The sequence below is a fragment of the Prunus persica genome, chromosome G1 (assembly GCF_000346465.2).
Source record: "Prunus persica cultivar Lovell chromosome G1, Prunus_persica_NCBIv2, whole genome shotgun sequence".
In the NCBI taxonomy this organism is placed as follows: domain Eukaryota; kingdom Viridiplantae; phylum Streptophyta; class Magnoliopsida; order Rosales; family Rosaceae; genus Prunus; species Prunus persica.
This window is the reverse complement of record NC_034009.1, coordinates 16,435,393-16,453,675: the sequence shown is the minus strand read 5'-3', so window position 1 is coordinate 16,453,675 and position 18,283 is coordinate 16,435,393. Positions and strand designations below refer to the sequence as shown.

Sequence of the window (18,283 nt, the reverse complement as noted above, 5' to 3'; positions counted from 1 at the left end):
AATTAGTGAGAATGAAATGTAACAAGAAGTGAAATGATATTTATTAAGCCAAATTTATATCATAAAGTTTCCAAAATAATATTAAAATATGTAATTTGAGACTCTCATCAGGGGTCAAGTGTTTACATAATCAATAACTTATGTTTAGCATGTTTCATAAGACGAAGCTTATTAAGTTTTGGGCATCGTGTTTTAAAAATACCCCAACGGATCTTGATTTTAGAAGTTTTAAGTAACTTCCATGTCGATTGTCTATCAGCGTCATCTTTCTAAGCACAACAACCAAGAATTCCTTTATCTATTTAGGAAGCATCTCTACTCAGCTTAGCAATACTAGCAACAAGTGTTCATGGTAATAGCAGGGTCAGCTATTCACTCCATGACACAAGATGCGTAGGTTAGAATCAACTTAGAACAGTGAAATATAGATTCAGAAACTAATAGGATTGATGCCTTTAAGATATCATATTCTTGAAAAAACCCATCAAGAATATATTATAGATCTACATGTATGAAGGTATGAAATGCTAGATAAAAATTTTGAAAAACAGAAGTAGATTTTAAAGCCAAGTTTAAAATCTCATTCAAAAACCATGACCTCACACAACTGTAATGAAGAGAAAAAACTATACTCTCAAAAGTCCAAAATAATGAAATGATGACTGCTCCTTACAGCACCCCTTTCCCTACAACTTAGGGGTAATAATATTTCTTCTTCTTCTTATTTTTGGATTGGCAGATTGGGAAAGAAGTACTGCAACTCAAAGGTATTATTTCTTCTTGTTCTTTTTGTAGCTTTCGTTTCTTTCTGATACTTAGAACGAGTTTAAAAATCTCACTATGCTATATATCCACAAATAAAAAAAAAAGTTAAATAAAATTGACTGAAATTGAGAATATTGTCATTGAATTGCTTCAAATTGAAACCACAAAAGTAAAAGTAACCAAATTGAACCACAGGGACTTTAGTGCTAAAAGTGATAAACCACAAGGAACAGTTCATTTTTGAAGTCAACTGATAGAGGTTGTTGTTTGCTTACTTTTTTTTTTAGAGTAAAAAGGATTTCATTCATAATCCGATAGGTTCATACATAGTATAGCATGAGAACAGTGGTCTCGTTAAAACATTTCTATGAAAACCACATGGGAAAAAACCAAGGGTAGAAAAGAGTTCCACACATGCTGTGGACTAACAGGAGAGTCCCATTGAGACCCATCAAACCATTACAAATAACCAAAACAAAACAACCATACTACTAGATAAATTCAGTGCAGGAGACCCCAACATGAGAGCACACCAATGTATCCCAAACTGTCAAAGAAATCCTTCTATAGCACAATCATAGTCCTTTGTCCAGCACAAGAGTTGTTCGGTACACCAAGGGTCAGAGGCACAAGAAACACACCAAGACAACATAGAGAAGGCGTAGGGATTAATCAGCTCGCAAATAGTCATAAAAAACAGCGGAATAAGAAAAAGCGAATCAAATTTTGAGGGAGCACACACCAACGATTCCCAAAACTCTGTCCAAAAAAACCGCCTATGAGAACAACTATAGTCTTTGGACAGCGCAAGAGGAGCACTAAAACCCATACTAGGCCACTTACCCTGAAGAGGAGATAATTCAGGTTATCGAACGTTGGTTGGATGCCAAGCCCACGAACGTTTTAACTAGGAATAATCAGGAACTTGTGGAGACCCCAGAAGGTTGGTCTCCTCCAATGTAATGCACAATGGAATCTTGTAAGACTTTAAACGACTTTCAAAAATAAAAGCTCTCGCGTCATCATCATCGGCTATCTCCACAGGCAATGCACTTTTCATTGTTTCATACATAGCTATTATAGTTATCTCATAGTCATTTGGGTCCACATTGATAATGTCATATACTTGCTTCTGAAGCTCCTTCACTGTAATTGTATTGGAAACGAGTACTGCTCTAGTTTTGAAATTTTCGTACCTTGAATCAACCCACCTCCCACCATAGTTAATCAAAATTGTCAATTTAGACATTTCACTGAACAATAAGCCCAAAAAGATTAATAAAACAATAGCAGCTATTTAACTACGGAACAAAAAATAAAGTAGAAATACTAGTCAGCTATGAAACAAAAATGAAATTAAAAGATAGCAGAGATATGATATGTGTACGATGATATAATAGTAGTATTTAGTAAGTTATTAGAATGTAGAACTACTAATAAAGCACAACATCAGTAAAATGGCTTCTTTTCAATAATATACAAAACCTGAACTTGGCATTATTAAAAAAAAAAAAAAAAAAAACCTAGATAATCTGAGCTTTAAAAATGAACCAAGCCAAGCCACACACGACGTACGCCAAGCCGTGCTCAAATTGGAAAAGATCATCTGAGCAGAGCTTGAGCAATTTAATTTTTTGTGCTAGATAGCACATCCAGCATCAAGTTACAGGGTGATTAACTAGATAGCACATCCAGCATCAAGTTACAAGGATTTGAGGCATACATATACACTTTAGTGTAATTTTTTTCTTTAATTTATATTCAGGTACGAGACTGGTATTTGGATTCCTTCCGCGACCTTAGATCTTTTCCTGAAATTAAGGATGCTAATGATGAGAAGGAATTTACACACATGATTAAGGCGATTAAGGTAAGACACAATAACGTGGTCCCAATGATGGCTTTGGGCGTTCAACAGTTGAAGAAAGGCATAAATCCGAGGATTAGGGTGTGTGTGTGTGTATTCAGTTTGGCTCAATTTATTTCCCGGATATTTCTCAGATCAAACATTTGAGCTTGAGATCAAACAATATTTCTCGGATCTAAGTTTGAGAAACCTTAATATTCAGTTTGGCTCAATTTATTTAAACAATACATGTGTGTTTGTGTGTGTGTGTATCATAATATGCTGAGTTTTTTTTCAAATTGTTAAGAAGAACAAGAACAAATAATACCTTGTGGTACTTGTTGAGTAGTATGCCAATCCCAACAGAACAAATGCAATAAGAACCACGTTGAAGTAATTGTTGCCGAAGTTCCCACCTCCAACATCCTTGCTGTCGGGTGGGGGCTGCGTAGTTTCAGCATCATTTGTAGGGGAACCAATACCTCTTCTTGTTGTCATCTCCTTGTGTAGTTATTCAGGTTCATTTGGAGACCCATCTTATAACAGATAGGGTTCATCATTGTGCTGTGCCAGGCTGACAACATCTTCAATTTTCGAGTTCAAAAGAGAGTACAGAAAATGACACTTGTGAAGGGTAAATTTGGAAAACAAAACCTAACTTCTGTGATGCATTAATGATATATTTTTTTTTTATGACAATTAATGATATTATTTGAAGTGTAAGGAAAGTAACACTTATCATGAGAAGAAGGGAGAAACTCCAAAACAAAATGTTAGAGAGAAGGTTGCTAGTATTTCTTTTTTTTTTTTTTTTTTTGATGGTTTCGCGTTGGAGGCTTTTGGATTGTCCCGGATCTTTTTCCTCTCAAAAGCATCATTTGATGCTGCGTGGCTCTTCTTCATGAGAGAGAGAGAGAGAGAGAGAGAGAGAGAGATAGAGAGAGAGAGAGAGAGAGGAGGGTGTGGGGGTGGGGACCGTGGGGTGGTTTTCCTTCGATCGATAGGCATAGGAATGTTATTAAAACCGCCCAGTTGTAGCACTTGGCCAAATTTGCCAATACCAACACGTTACACACCCGCCTCCTTGTCACATGATTTTGTCCCCAGGTGTGTTCCAGGTCTCGTTGCTTTCAGTTCTTTGTCGTGCGCTGTGTTGGTTTTGGCAAATTTTTGCTAGCCATGGAACACTAGCTAGCCAGGGTCGCTACAGAAGGGGAATGCTGCCGTCACTTTAAGCAACTGAAGCTAGACTCGCCCAGTTTACAGCACTACACGTGGTTGAAGAAGTCTGTGATAAAATTTAAACACCACTAAACCTCCTTCTTTTCCCGTTTTCCCCTCTCACACAATTAAGGCATTCGTTGCCCCACCCACCTGCTGCTTTCTTCCTTCTCCGACCTCTCTCTCCAGCTAAAGCCAGCGAATAAAACAAGATAAATATCCTTTCTCTTTCTCAAATGCCATGTACCAGAAGCGATATTTTTTTACCAGAAAAATAATAAAATGGGGAATCCACCCCATTTAGGGTTTAGCGCTTATGCCAAATTTTGTAAAACAAATATTTAGTAGGCTAGTCTAGCTAATTGATTACATAAAACTTTTGATCACATGCAGGACAAAGGACGACCTCTCTCCTCCATGCACTCTAATGTAAAAGAGGGGCCCGTCAGACATTCATGGTTGTGGCCAAGGTCTAAAATATAGATGGTATCGGAAATATTGGTAGTACAAAAATATCGAGATATTATCGATATCAGTAAAATTGAACTGACTATTTCTCGCTTTGTATGACTATTTCTCTTAAACTGAACTGACTTTAGAGATTCTGAATTCTAGCTGACTTGTTTTGTTGTGGCTCAATGAGCTTTGGTTGCTTCAGTGTTTTGAAGGCTTTTGAGATCAAGTGATCATTTTGAGTTTTTGTTTTTGATTGATTTTGTGGCTGTCTTTGATCTGTTCACCTCCTCTCATATTTATAGAGAATGCTGGAGTGGGATTTCTAATCTTTTAATAATGGGCGGCAGATTTTCTTAAAACCCATCAACAGTCAGTTCTTATGGTAATCACTTCCCTGCTTTTCTTGAAAACACCTAATCCCTTTTTAACTCTGAACTGCTTTTTGCAAGAATTCAATCCGCCGTGATGGTTAGTTTGATTTTTCAGATGAACAACTCCCTACTCCCTACTTTTCTTTTTAGAAAATGTAGTCTGCTTATCCCTTGGAAATGATAGATGCTTTGATGCATAATTTTTCTATATATAGATAAAGGGATTTTGATTTTTCTATATATAGATAAAGGGATTTTGATATTCTTCCTTGACTGTAAAGACTGGAGAAGTCTTCCTGTAAAACCTGCCTTCATTAATTTCCCATCAAGTCCCTTGTGATAGTTGAAATTGTTGACTTTTCAAAGTCAGGTAGTCACGTGGGTTTCTTTGTGAATAGACTTTAAAAATCTGCTAACTTTGCACTGTGGGATTGGGATCAATGGTGAGAATTTTTAGATGCTGGGCCCAATCAAATTCTTTTTAGAATTTTATTGACCTGCTTTGTGATGAATTTATTTGTTCTTTGTGGTCTTCTAACCTCTGCCAATTTTGCCAAAAGTCATGGGCCTCTTAATGTTTGATTTTGGGCTGCTTTTGGAGTCAAGGCCCAGTCTTCTGTTTTTCTGTTCCTGGGCTTCTTTGTAAAAAATGGACTAGCATGTGAAATTCTTGGCCCAAACAGATCTAGATGTATGAAGTGTATGAAATGGTAGATAAATGTTTTGAAAAAAAAGAAGTAGATTTTCAAACCAAGTTTAAAATCTCATTCAAAAACCATGACCTCACGCAGCTGAAATGAAGAGAAACTATACTCTCAAAAGTCCAAAATAATGAAGTGAAGACTGCCTCTTACAGCAACCCTTTCCCTACAACTTGGGGGGGCAATAATATTTCTTCTACTTCTTCTTATTTTTGGATTGGCAAATTGGGAAGAAAGTACTGCAACTCAAAGGTATTATTTCTTCTTGTTCCTTTTGCAGCTTTTCTTTTCTTTCTGATACTTAGAACGAGTTCAAAAATTGCAGTATGCTATATATCCACAAAGAACAAAAGTTAAATAAAATTGACTGAAATTGAGAATATTTTCATTGAAATGCTTCAAACTGAAACCACAAATGTAAAAATAATCAAATTGAAACCACGGGAACTTTCATGGTGATAAGTCACAAGGACCAAAAGTGATGTATTTTTTAAACACGTCAAAATATTCAGGATCTCACAGTTCATTTTTGAAGTCAACTGATGGGTTCATACATAGAACAACATGAGAATAGTGGCTCGTTAAAACATTTCTAAGAAACTACGTGGGAAAAAACCCAGGTAAAAAAGAGTTCCACGCATGCTATGGACTAACAGGAGAGTCCAATTGAGAACCACCAAACCATTACAAATAACCAAAACAAAACAACCGTACTACTAGAAGACCAACACAGGAGACCCCCACGTCAGAGGACACAAGAAACACACCAAGGGTCAGAGACACAAGAAACACAAGAAATACACCAAGACAACGTAGAGAAGGTGTAGGGATTAATCAGCTCGCAAAGAGTCACAAATAAAGGAATAAGAAAAAGAGGAACAAATTTTGAGGGAGCACACGCCAAAGGTTCCCAAAACTTAACCAGAAGAGGAGGTTATCGGGCGTTCGTCGGATGCCAAGCCCACAAACGTTTTGACTAGGAATAATCAGGGAGCTTGTGGGGACCCCCCAAGGTTGGTCTCCTCCAATGTAATGCACAATGGAATCTTAGAAGAACTTAAACGACTTTGAAAAATAAAAGCTCTCACATCATCATCATCGGCTATCTCTACAGGCCATGCGCTTTTCATTGTTTCATACATAGCTATCATAGTTATCTCATAGTCATTTGGGTCCACATTGACAATGTCATATACTTGCTTCTGAAGCTCCTTCAATGTAATTGTATTGGAAACGAGTACTCCTTTAGCTTTGAAATTTTCGTACCTTGAGTCAACCCACCTCCCACCGTAGCTAATCAAAATTGTCAATCTAGACATTTCACTGAAAAATAAACCCAAAAAAATTAATAAGAAAATAGGAGCTATTTAGCTATGGAACAAAAAAGAAAGTAGAAATACTAGTCAGCTATGAAACAAAAATGAAATTAAAAGATAGCAGAGATATGATATGTATACCATGATATCATATATAAATGCTAATAGTAGTAATTAGTAAGTTATTAGAAGTGTAGAACTATTAATAAAGCACAACATCAGTAAAATGGCTCCTTTTCAATAATATACAAAATCTGAACTTCGCATTAAAAAAAATATATATTAATAAAGCTCAACATATTCTGTATTTCAATTCCTTGGTTCCTAATTTTAAAAATAAAGACCAAGCTTTTTAGATTACAAAACGTATGCCAAGTTTTTCTAATTTTAAAAATGAACCAAGCCAAGCCAAACACATACAATCGATTTTGTATGGGTGTGTCATAATATGCTGAGTTTTTTTTTTTTTTTTTTTTTTTTTTTAAAATGTTAAGAAGAACAAGAAGAAATAATACCTTTTAGTACTTGTTAGGTAGTATGCAAATCCCAATAATCCCAATAACAGAACAAGTGCAATAAGAACAAGAAGAAATGTGAATCCCCCGTTGAAGTTGTTGCCAAGGTTCCCGCCCCCAACACCCCTGCTGTCGCGTGCATAAATTTTATTTTTAACAATGCGAAACCCCTCTAACATTTGACTATTAATCCCATTCAGGAGGTTGAAAAACCCAACTTCTCTGCTTCTGTGCGAGAGAATTTCATTCTCCGCAATTTCAGCACCATTTGTAGAGGTACGAATACACCTTCTTGTTGTCATCTCCTTGTGTAGTTGTCCAGGTTCATTTGGAGACCCATCTTATAACAGATAGGGTTCATCATGGTGCTGGGCCAGGCTGACAAAATCTTAAATTTTCAAGTTCAAAAGAGAGTACAGAAAGTGACACACTTGTGATGAGGGTAAATTTGAAAAACAAAAACTAACTTGTGTGATGCATTAATGATATTATTTTAAGTATAAGGAAAGTGACACGTATCATGAGAAGAATGGAGAAACTTCAAAAGGAAATGTTAGAGAGAAAGTTGTTAGTATTGTTATAAAAAAATAATAGTTTTCCTCTTTCCGTAAAGCCAAATACAAAATATTTATATTATAAATAACTTATAAACAAATTGGAAACTTTTGAAGGTATAATAAAATTGAAGAAAACAAAATAATAGGTAAGTAAAAGGAAAATAAATAATAAGTAAGAAAGTGAGTTTGGTACGATGAAGCACGTCAAAGACGCTGTCCTAAAGCCTTTGTAGCCTCCCTACGTGCAGGTACTGACGGTCTACAAGACTCCAAGATACGACCCCTTATACACAAACTCAAGATCCGCTATGAGCACGTTCACAGACAGATATAGGTATCCAAGTCACATAACCATTGCCCAAAATAATAATAATAAAGTACAGAATATATGTAAAAGTAGAAAAGGAGAGAATTAGAATGTGTATGTGATATTCTGATAGTGTATTGTATATATCGTGTGTGTTATTATGTGTCATTGTGTGTATCAAATGTGAAGGAGGAGTGGCCTTTTATAGGCATCTAAAAACATGTAACCTTCACCAACCATAAAAGTTCACCAACCAAAAAATTAAGGCTTTCACCAATCAGAAATAAAACTTGAATATTAAATATATATAACCCCCACAATAAATAAAATAAAACAGCCAAAATAATTAAATAAATAAAACGGTTAAATTTTTAAAACCTTTTAAAATTCCAACAAGTATTCCTCTTATTTTTTTGGTGTATGTATATGAAAAATATATATATATATTTTTGGGTTCCAGCCTTGGAGGCTTTTGGATTGTCCGGGATCTTTTTCCTCCCAAAAGCATCATTTGATGCTCCGTGCCTCGTCTTCATGTGAGAGAGAGAGAGAGAGAGAGAGAGAGAGAGAGAGAGAGAGAGAGAGAGAGAGGAGGGTGTTGGGTGGGGACCGTGGGGTGGTTTTCCTTCGATCGATAGCCATGGGAATGTTATTAAAACCGCCCAGTTGTAGCACTTGGCCAAATTTGCCAATACCAACACGTTACACGCCCGCCTCCTTGTCACGTGATTTTGTCCCCAGGTGTGTTCCAGGTCTCGTTGCTTTCAGTTCTTTGTCGTGCGCTGTGTTGGTTTTGGCAAATTTTTGCTAGCCATGGAACACTAGCTAACCAAGGTCGCTACAGAAGCGGAATGCTGCCGTCACTTTAAGCAACTGAAGCTAGACTCGCCCAGTTTACAGCACCACACGTGGTTGAAGAAGTTTATGAAAAAATTTAAACACCACTAAACTCCTTCTTTTCCCGTTTTCCCCTCTCACACAATTAAGGCATTCATTGCCCCACCCACCTGCTTTCTTCCTTCTCCGACCTCTCTCTCCAGCTAAAGCCAGCGAATAAAACAAGATAACTATCCTTTCTCTTTCTCAAATGCCTTGTACCAGAAGCGATATTTTTTTACCAGAAAAATAATAAAATGGGGAATCCACCCCATTTGTGAACAGTATTTAGGGTTTAGCGCTTATGCCAAATTTTGTAAAACAAATATTAAGTAGGATAGTCTAGCTAATTGATTACATAAAACTTTGGATCACATGCAGGACAAAGGACGACCTCTCTCCTCCATGCACGCTAATGTAAAAGAGGGGCCTATCAGACATTCATGGTTGTGGCCAAGGTCTAAAATACTGATGGTATCAGAAATATTGGTAGTATAAAAATATCGAGATATTATTGATATTAGTAAAATTGAACTGACTATTTCTCGCTTTGTATGACTATTTCTCTTAAACTGAACTGACTTTAGAGATTCTGAATTCTAGCTGACTTGTTTTGTTGCGGCTCAATGAGCTTTGGTTGCTTTAGTGTTTTGAAGGCTTTTGAGATCAAGTGATCATTTTGAGTTTTTTGTTTTTGATTCATTTTGTGGCTGTCTTTAATCTGTTCACCTCCTCTCATATTTATAGAGAATGCTGGAGTGGGATTTCTAATCTTTTAATAATGGGCGGCAGATTTTTTAAAAACCCATCAACAGTTAGTTCTTATGGTAATCACTTCCCTGTTTTTCCTGAAAAAACCTAATCCCTTTTTAACTCTTAACTTCTTTTTGCAAGAATTCAATCTGCCGTGATGGCTAGTTTGATTTTCCAGATAAACAACTTCCTGCTCCCTACTTTTCTTTTTAGAAAATATAGTCTGCTTATCCCTTGGAAATGATACATGCTTTGATGCATAATTTTTCAGTATATAGAGAAAGGGATTTTGATCTTCTTCCTTGACTGTAAAGACTGGAGAAGTCTTCTTGTAAAACCTGCCTTCATTAATTTCCCATCAAGTCCCTTGTGCTAGTTGAAATTGTTGACTTTTCAAAGTCAGGTAGTCACGTGGGTTTCTTTGTGAATAGACTTTAAAAATCTGCTGACTTTGCACTCTGGGATTGGGATCAATGGTGAGAATTTTTAGAAGCTGGGCCCAATCAAATTCTTTTTAGAATTTTATCGACCTGCTTCGTGATGAATTTATTTGTTCTTTGTGATCTTCTAACCTCTGCCAATTTTGCAAAAAGTCATGGGCCTCTTAATGTTTGATTTTGAGCTGCTTTTGGAGTCAAGGCCCAGTCTTCTGTTTTTCTGTTCCTGGGGTTCTTTGTAAAAAATGGGCTAGTGTGTGGAATTTTTGGCCCAAACAAATCTAGATGTATGAAGTGTATGAAATGATAGATAAATTTCGGGAATCCACCCCATTGGTGAACAATATTTAGGGTTTAGCGTTTATGCCAAATTTTCTAAAACAGATATTAAGTAGGGTAGTCTAGCTAATAGATTACATAAAACTTTTGATCACATGCAGGACAAAGGACGACCTCTCTCCTCCATGCACGCTAATGTAAAAGAGGGGCCCATCAGACATTCATGGTTGTGCCCAAGGTCTAAAATATCGATGGTATCAGAAATATTGGTAGTACAAAAATACGAAAATTTCAATGGAAATATCGAGATATTATCGATATCAGTAAAAATTGAATAAAAACCACGAAAATTGTAAGAAAAACTTGGAAATTTTTATTGAAACTTTGAAGGATGTTTATTTTGTCAATTAAATATTAGTTTAGCACAAAAAATTCAAAGGGAAATTCATTGCATGATGGGTTTAGCTAATTTAAGTTGATTATACAGAGAGTTGACGAATACTGTGAATGTAGAAAATATGTAGTAATTAATGAAAGAAGATTAAACACACCATAATCATTTATATATAATGATTTACTATAATATTTTACACTTTATACATTGCATGGTAAGATACATGAGTGATTTAGTACCACTTAGTGTTCCTATGATGTTTAAAATTTTCACTATCTTCATCATCTCTATGTGTTGAGTAAGTGTATTGTGAAGAGTAGTTATCAACTGATAAATCCCCAAAATAGTTTTGCATGTAATTGTTTACATGCCATCATTATGCGAAAATTGACCTTTAGCTTGGGTGAATCTCAGTGACAGGACCCGCCCCGAATTTCCCGAAACTCGAGACGAATCCTGTGAAAATTCTTGCATCACCACGATGTCAGACTCACTTCTAAAACTATATCCTTTTTTTCCAAAAAGGAATAAGAGCACGAGACTCTCTACCGAAATTTCGGCAGAGTCTCCCCTGTAAATTGAACATTCCCCAAATTTCAACCTGCACAAAATTCACAATTTAATATCCCAACAGGCAGCACGCACAATATAACTTCATGCAATTCACATAAAAAGCCTCCAGCCTTCAAATAACTCGAAACAGAACCGCCAGCAATGCTCTTGAATCAAATTAATGCATTAAACAATGCATATAACAAACTCAACTTTATTTATGAATGCCTACTGTAATCAACATAGAATAACTTTTTAATCAAGCCTCGTTTCCATCCGAATTTCAAGATCAACTACAAATTCAGCACCCCACTCACTAAAACAACATAAGTAAAGTTTAGCCCATGGCTGCACCTAGGCACTACCCTAGGCTGCCTACATACCCTTACTAAGGGATCAAACCACACGTAGTTCTTTCAACTAAATTCCGATTCCAACCACATACAATACCTTTATTCATCTATTTGTTAATCACATAATCTCTCCATATGCCGGAACATCCAACGCCACGTATGGGGTCTGTCAGCACGCCGAAAAATCCTACGCCACATGTGACCTAACAATCATATCATCTCCCTATACACCGAGACATCCAACACCACGTATGGGGTCTGTCCTCATGCCAGATAACCTATGCCACGTGGGACCTAACAATCACAGGATCTCCCCATACGCCGGAACATCCAACGCCATGTATGAGGTCTGTCAACATACTGGATAACCTATGCCACGTGTGACCTAACCATCATATAATCTTCCCCATACACCGGAACATCCAATGCCACGTATGGGTCTGTCCTCACGCCGGATAACCTATGCCACGTGGGACCTAACAATCATAAAGTCTCCACATACGCCGGAACATCTAACGCCACGTATGGGGTCTGTCTCAATGCCGAACAATTCTCTCACAATCACAGGGTGGTACTTACAGTGTAATCAATATCCGGGGAGGTACATAGGGTAGTGCGTATCGCACTTCAAACTGACATTCTAAACTCTTTTTATACCTTTATAAACATATATAAATATATATATTAATTTCTAATATTGTGTAAACCTCAACAACAATTTAGCATCCAATAATTCCTCAATTTAAAACAATAAATTAATATCATAATCCCAAATAATCAACTTAACTCAACAATGCTCAAGACCTGTCACTAGGGTCATTATAATCCTCTTGGGAAGGTGAAACTATCCTAGGAAGACTTAGGATCAACCAAGGATCAAACTACCCAAACTTGGTCAAACGGGCCCACGGGGCCCACGACCTCCGTTCTTCGATCCTAGAGTTCCTATAGGTTCTACAAGGTTTAGGATACACGTCCTACAAGTTTGGTCCTGATCGGACGGTCGGATCGCTCACAATAGCACGATCGGACGGTTATTATAAACCCAAACTTTAAGTTATTAAATCGGAACATCCGGGCCTCCGATCCATGCTCCGTGATTTCCTACATGATCCTAGGAATGTCTAGATTAACATATATAAAATTGGAGTCGATCCAACGGTTTGAATATGTCAAACCCGGATAACGCCTAATATGCGATATCCGATCGACGATTAAACGAGAACCAAATTCAAATCCGAGCATACCGTCATGCTCAGGATGACAAGAGGGTTATGTAAGAACTCTAAGACAGTCCACCACATGGCCCACGCACCACCCCACGCCCCGGCAGCGCTTGGGTGTCCAAAGAAATTTCCAGCGGCTGGAAAAACTTCAAACCGCTGGTGAAGACTCCCAAGTTAGGTAAATCACATGTAGTGGAGCAACTTTTGTTCTTGGACCTACTCCAAAAAGTCGACGGAAGTGGCAGGAATCGGAGGCCAAAAATCGGCCAAACTTTCATCGCTTAATCGACCTCCAGAACGCAGAAATTGATCCTAAATAACCCAACCAATAGCTTAATCATATTGAGAGGATGGAAAAGCATACCTGAATCTCAAGATTTGGTGGCCGTAATCACCCGAAACAAGCTTGAGAAAATCTGTCAAAACTGTCTAAAATCCGATCTGTTTCAGGGCTGTTTCCGGCGACCACGACCACAGATCGAGGCTGGGACCGATCGAGAATCGAAGAGGGAAGTGAGGTGGTTCTAACGGGACCGGTGCCACCCTAAGTGGCGGCGTGTGGTGGCGGTGGCGACTTGGAGAAGTTGTTGCCATCGCACCAGGGGGCTATTTCGCAGGAGGAAAGAGAGAGAGAGAGAGAGAGAGAGAATCATATTTTTATCAAACCCTTTTCTCCAAAATTACGGTTATGCCACTGAGAATAATTTGATCGGATCTTTCTCGTTACAACTCCGATTTGAGCCCACCACGTGTCTATGAACTCATCCCACCGTGCTCTATGCAACGGTACAGTCGAAATTCCTAAATTTCTTCCTGTTCAAAAAGTCAACTTTAAACCTAATAAAATATTCTAGGGGCAAAATGGTCTTTTATCATGTTTAATTAATAATTAAACATTTTTTTAGGACCGGGTCGTTACACTCCGTCGCTAAAGGTACCCAAGAACCGAAGTATTGGGAACCGATGCATATGATATAGTGATACGCTTCGGATATTCCCCGTCGCTAAAAATGAGTTACGACTTTGCTCTTCCTAATCGCCGATGCGTAAGTTGTTACCAAATGCCAAAAAGAGCGTTGACCTCTAATGCTTAAACCTTTAACAGCATCGTGGAATATATTAACGCTGATGCTAAATACTCATTATAGCATCAAGGATTTTGATTATACTGATACGTGTTATGACTTACCACATCAGAAAAGATGCTACTGTTGTGGCAAATTATGGTCAACGCCTTCGTTTTTTGTATTTATGCTGATGTTGAAAGCCTACAAATGGTTTGACTTTCTACAAATATTATTGACCCTTCGTTTTTTTCATTTAAAGTTTTCAACAGCTCTACAACGATTTTAACTAGAAAAACAACCATAATAGTTTATATCATAAAACTTGAAGATTCAAAAGTAATTACATAAAACTTGAAGATTCAAAAGTAATTGCATTGTTTACCAATCTTGATTCCTACTATATCCATACAAAATACCATATCCATAGCATTAACCTATAATTACAAAATACCATATCCAAAGAATTAACCTATAGTTGTTGTATCTTCCACAATTTGTACTTGGTCTCCACATTCAGTGTCATCTTGGTGTTTATAAATCTGCTATAGTAATAGTATGTCTGCACCTCTATAGCTTAGTGGCCTCAACTTGCTGTAGTATGTCGAACCTGAGGGTATCAAGAATGCAATAACGAGGAGAGAATTCAAACCACCCCTAACCAAAAACTATATGGTCAAAAGATGATACCAAACTCAGAGCCTGCAACTTTAGCTAACAGCAAGATCTAATCTAATTAGGAAAAGTACATAAAAACAAGATCAGAAAAAAAAAAAATTTCTCATAACTTTAAGCTTAAACCCCAAACTCAGCAAAAAGATTGGGAAAGGTGTTTACAGATCTATCAGCCTCCAATATTTATTCTATACAGAGTTAGCAGTACTGGATATGGAGGATAATGATGAAGGTGATGATGTCAATGGCCCCAAGTCTGGCATTCCACAAAGATGTATACTTTATAAATCAATTGCACGCAAATTAAAATACAATTAAACCAAATTGTGAAAGAGAAACATATATACAAGATTAGGAAATGAGAATATACTTCTTTTTAAGGCATACCATATTACTAATTAATTGAACAGTAACTTAAACCAGAGAGGTTCTAGTCCTAGGCCGCTATCTTATCTCGCCAAATCCCCACTTTCATAGAACAAATCCATCACACTTTCTCCCTTCTTTGCTCTATCCCCAACAAGTTTCATTCAGATAGTTAAATCTCCCTACATTCTCCATGCCCTTTCCTCTTTGAAGCACAAAATATTTCCAGCAGAAAAAACAGTGGCCAAATTATCAAAAACTTAAAATTTTTTGGTTATGAATACCTGAGTAAGCTACTGGATTACACTGTCTATTTAACCTAATGGGAGCCTGAAATTTCTAGAGTATCCTAGGACATAAGTACCGTTGATACATGTGGTGAGGTATATGAGCCAAGGGGTGAGTTCACAAACAATAAAGCAATATCCATATAAATATCACAGGGTATAAGACATGCATTTCAAGACAACCAGAACAATAATAGATGGTGGAAATCATATAGAAAATTTACCCTATATCCCTTCAAGCAGCTTTGGCATGTAGAACATTTAAGAAGCAGAAACGATAGTAGAAAGTAGTACCTCCGTCCAAGAGATTGAAGAAAATTATGCATATTTACAATTAGAAGAGCAAAGAGCAAGAGGCCCTGTCCAATAATTGCCATGGTAAAAAGGACTTCCCAAACAAAGTAGCTTGGAACTTGATTTCCTGCCTGAGTGCTGATTTGCTTCATAGAATCAAGAAGAAAGAAACCAATAAACCAATTAAATTAGCATTTAGTAGGATGTGAGGTACAAACAGAAATATATTGAGTATACAAATAGTCGATTATATCTCCAATACACACATTATAAGATAACATGTGAGGTACCTGGAATCCCCAAAACAATGAGTATACATAGCTAGTCACGGTATCTGCTGTAGTGAGCTTGACAGCTTTAGTGTAGATTCCATAGGAGAAACCGTCTTCATCAAAACAAGCATTAGCCTACACAGATACCTGAGCCATATGCCGAAATGATCACTATAATTTACTCATAGGCTTCAAAACCAAAACAAAAAACCAAAGGGACATTCAACGAAATATATTCACCATGTCATTTTGTGCAAGTACGTAGGTCCTCTAAGATGCTTGAAACTGCTTCCTTCTCATCTTTGGGTTTCTTGGATCTGTACATTCCAACTCCCCTGCAAAATTCAACCAAAGCATAAAAAATAAAAAATAAAAAACTTTCAGAACATCATCAAATAACTATAAAAAACCATGAAAATTGACCATCAACAAGGAAAATAATTTCTTCCTTCATTTTGAGGGCAGATGTGATGAGATGGAATTCAAACGAACAAATGTCCAAAGGACTTAAACTTATTCATTAAAGCAATCATTAGTCTAGTTTAGCATGACTAATCTAGTTGGGACAAGTTTAAGTGGATCTAATCACGCATGTGTTAGGGAAGCAGAGTAGTCATGCCAGAGAGGCAGAAAAAAGGAAACCACTAACACCAAACAAATGAGAAAGAATATAAAGAAAACTTCAACAACTATATCATTATGACATCAGAAGAAATTCGAAATAACATAACAAAAAGGATTTTCAACGGAAAAAAAAATACAGACAAGAAAAAGTTTTGACCTGCTACAATCCAAGGGAGAACTACCAGATGTACTTTTCAGAATCCAAGGGTTAACTGACTTAGTCCACTTGAATGTAGAACATAACATGATAGACTAATTTAGAACTCATATGCTATTTGAGTTCCATAGAATCTTAAAGTTAAGTTTTTCATTTGATATTTCAGCAGAATAATAGCAGGTAAACGATCAAGAACAATTAAAAAAATACAAGAAAATGTTGAAATAAAATAATTTGAATAAAACACACTGACCCAATAGCTTAATAGACATGTTAGGCAAGAACACATTTTATCTGCTAAAATCCAAGGGACACAGCTAGTCATACTCATATTCCATTGGACCTGAGCCAACACAGCTAGTCATACTCATATTCCTCTGAAAACACAGATACCTTGTTGGATTCATCACTTGCTACTCGTCAAATCTCTGTATGAAGTAGTTGCCAAATTTACCTCAGATCTAGATAATGGCGACGATGAAGCATGAGAGGTTGAAATTGCCCATCGCGTCCTCAGATATGGATTCGAATCAAATCAAATTTGAGATATCAAAAGAGGGCTTAGAAATTAGGTTTAGTTGGTTCTAATTTTTAGGGTTTAGGAGAAGATGCCGGTAGAGACGGAGGAGAAAGAAGATGGCGGCAGAGATGGATGGAGGACAGAGATAATGGTGGCAGAGATTGAGGATGTAGAAGAAATCGATGGAGGAAAAGAAATGAAGAGAGTGAGTATCGTGAGAGAGAAAATGTTTTGTTCAAAAAATCACTGTAGCGGCGTTGACATGGTTTTGGCGTCGTTATAATTGTTCTGCTTAAAAAAATTATTCAAAAACATTTTACGCATCAGTAAATTATATCATCGATGCTAAACTACAATCAACGGCATCAGTAGAAAACCCCTAAAATTTGTACTGATGCCTTTATACCCCTTTAGTCCTATTAATTATAAAATCGATGCCTAAAATACTAATAGCATCGGTTTTTAGATTTGTCGATGCCTATGTGGTTTAGTGTAAAGTAAAATTTGGCATAGTGCACCTATATGAATTCGAGATTGGTTGACGTTATCCATAAGCAAAATCATTTGAAGATTGGGTCTCAGATTCTTTCCATAAGTCGCTTGATTTTATCCCAAAAGGGAAAGGTCAAAGACTCACATTCTCATGTGTAAATCTATTTTTTGCAAAAACAGTTCAAAACAAAGCAATAAAAAGTAAACATATTTTAGCATATTATCACAAAAACATAAGCAATATGGTGGTTAAGGCATTGGAGGAGTGAAATGGCAGGGGTTTGACTCCTTTGCGTGTGTGCTTTGTATTTTTTTTTTTCATTTTTTCCATTACATCGATATTTTTGATATTTTTGATATTATAGCAATATTTTAACAAAATATTGCTGAAGTGTGAGCGAAATTATAGACATCGATATTTTCCGATATTATCGTCGATATTGTCGATATTTATAAGATATGTGTATGGATATGTTCCGAAATATCCGGGACTTGAAAAAATGATAATATCCTCCATATTTCGTCGATATTATTGATATTTTAGACTATGATTGTGGCAAAATTCATTGTACATCAAAGTTCAAGCATGTGCCAACATTGTACATTT

General features: G+C 36.7%; 2 protein-coding genes and 1 long non-coding RNA gene across 10 annotated transcripts; all 3 read right to left on the bottom strand.

Moving 5' to 3' along the window:
- Positions 1,041-3,167, bottom strand: LOC109948547. Of its 5 annotated transcripts, XR_002271177.1 has the most exons (3): positions 2,940-3,167; positions 1,609-2,018; positions 1,041-1,524 (listed from the first exon to the last, which is right to left on the bottom strand). XR_002271177.1 is itself a non-coding variant. In XM_020561841.1 (2 exons), the coding sequence occupies exons 1-2, from the start codon at positions 3,107-3,109 to the stop codon at positions 1,673-1,675; spliced, it is 516 nt and encodes a 171-aa protein (XP_020417430.1). In that variant the 5' UTR covers positions 3,110-3,167; the 3' UTR covers positions 1,041-1,672. The 5 variants fall into 5 exon arrangements, 3 of the variants coding, with proteins under 3 accessions (XP_020417430.1, XP_020417437.1, XP_020417441.1); XM_020561841.1 differs by having other exon boundaries at positions 1,041-2,018; XM_020561848.1 differs by having other exon boundaries at positions 1,041-1,976.
- Positions 5,821-7,508, bottom strand: LOC109948926. The gene is made up of 2 exons (XM_020562831.1): positions 7,192-7,508; positions 5,821-6,683 (listed from the first exon to the last, which is right to left on the bottom strand). The coding sequence occupies exons 1-2, from the start codon at positions 7,491-7,493 to the stop codon at positions 6,347-6,349; spliced, it is 639 nt and encodes a 212-aa protein (XP_020418420.1). The 5' UTR covers positions 7,494-7,508; the 3' UTR covers positions 5,821-6,346.
- Positions 14,273-17,449, bottom strand: LOC109946826. Of its 4 annotated transcripts, XR_002269906.1 has the most exons (5): positions 17,058-17,449; positions 16,124-16,218; positions 15,902-16,030; positions 15,542-15,757; positions 14,273-14,920 (listed from the first exon to the last, which is right to left on the bottom strand). It is a non-coding gene; the product is annotated as an uncharacterized LOC109946826 (long non-coding RNA). The 4 variants fall into 4 exon arrangements; XR_002269903.1 differs by having other exon boundaries at positions 14,273-15,757; positions 17,058-17,440; XR_002269904.1 differs by having other exon boundaries at positions 14,273-15,757; positions 17,119-17,440.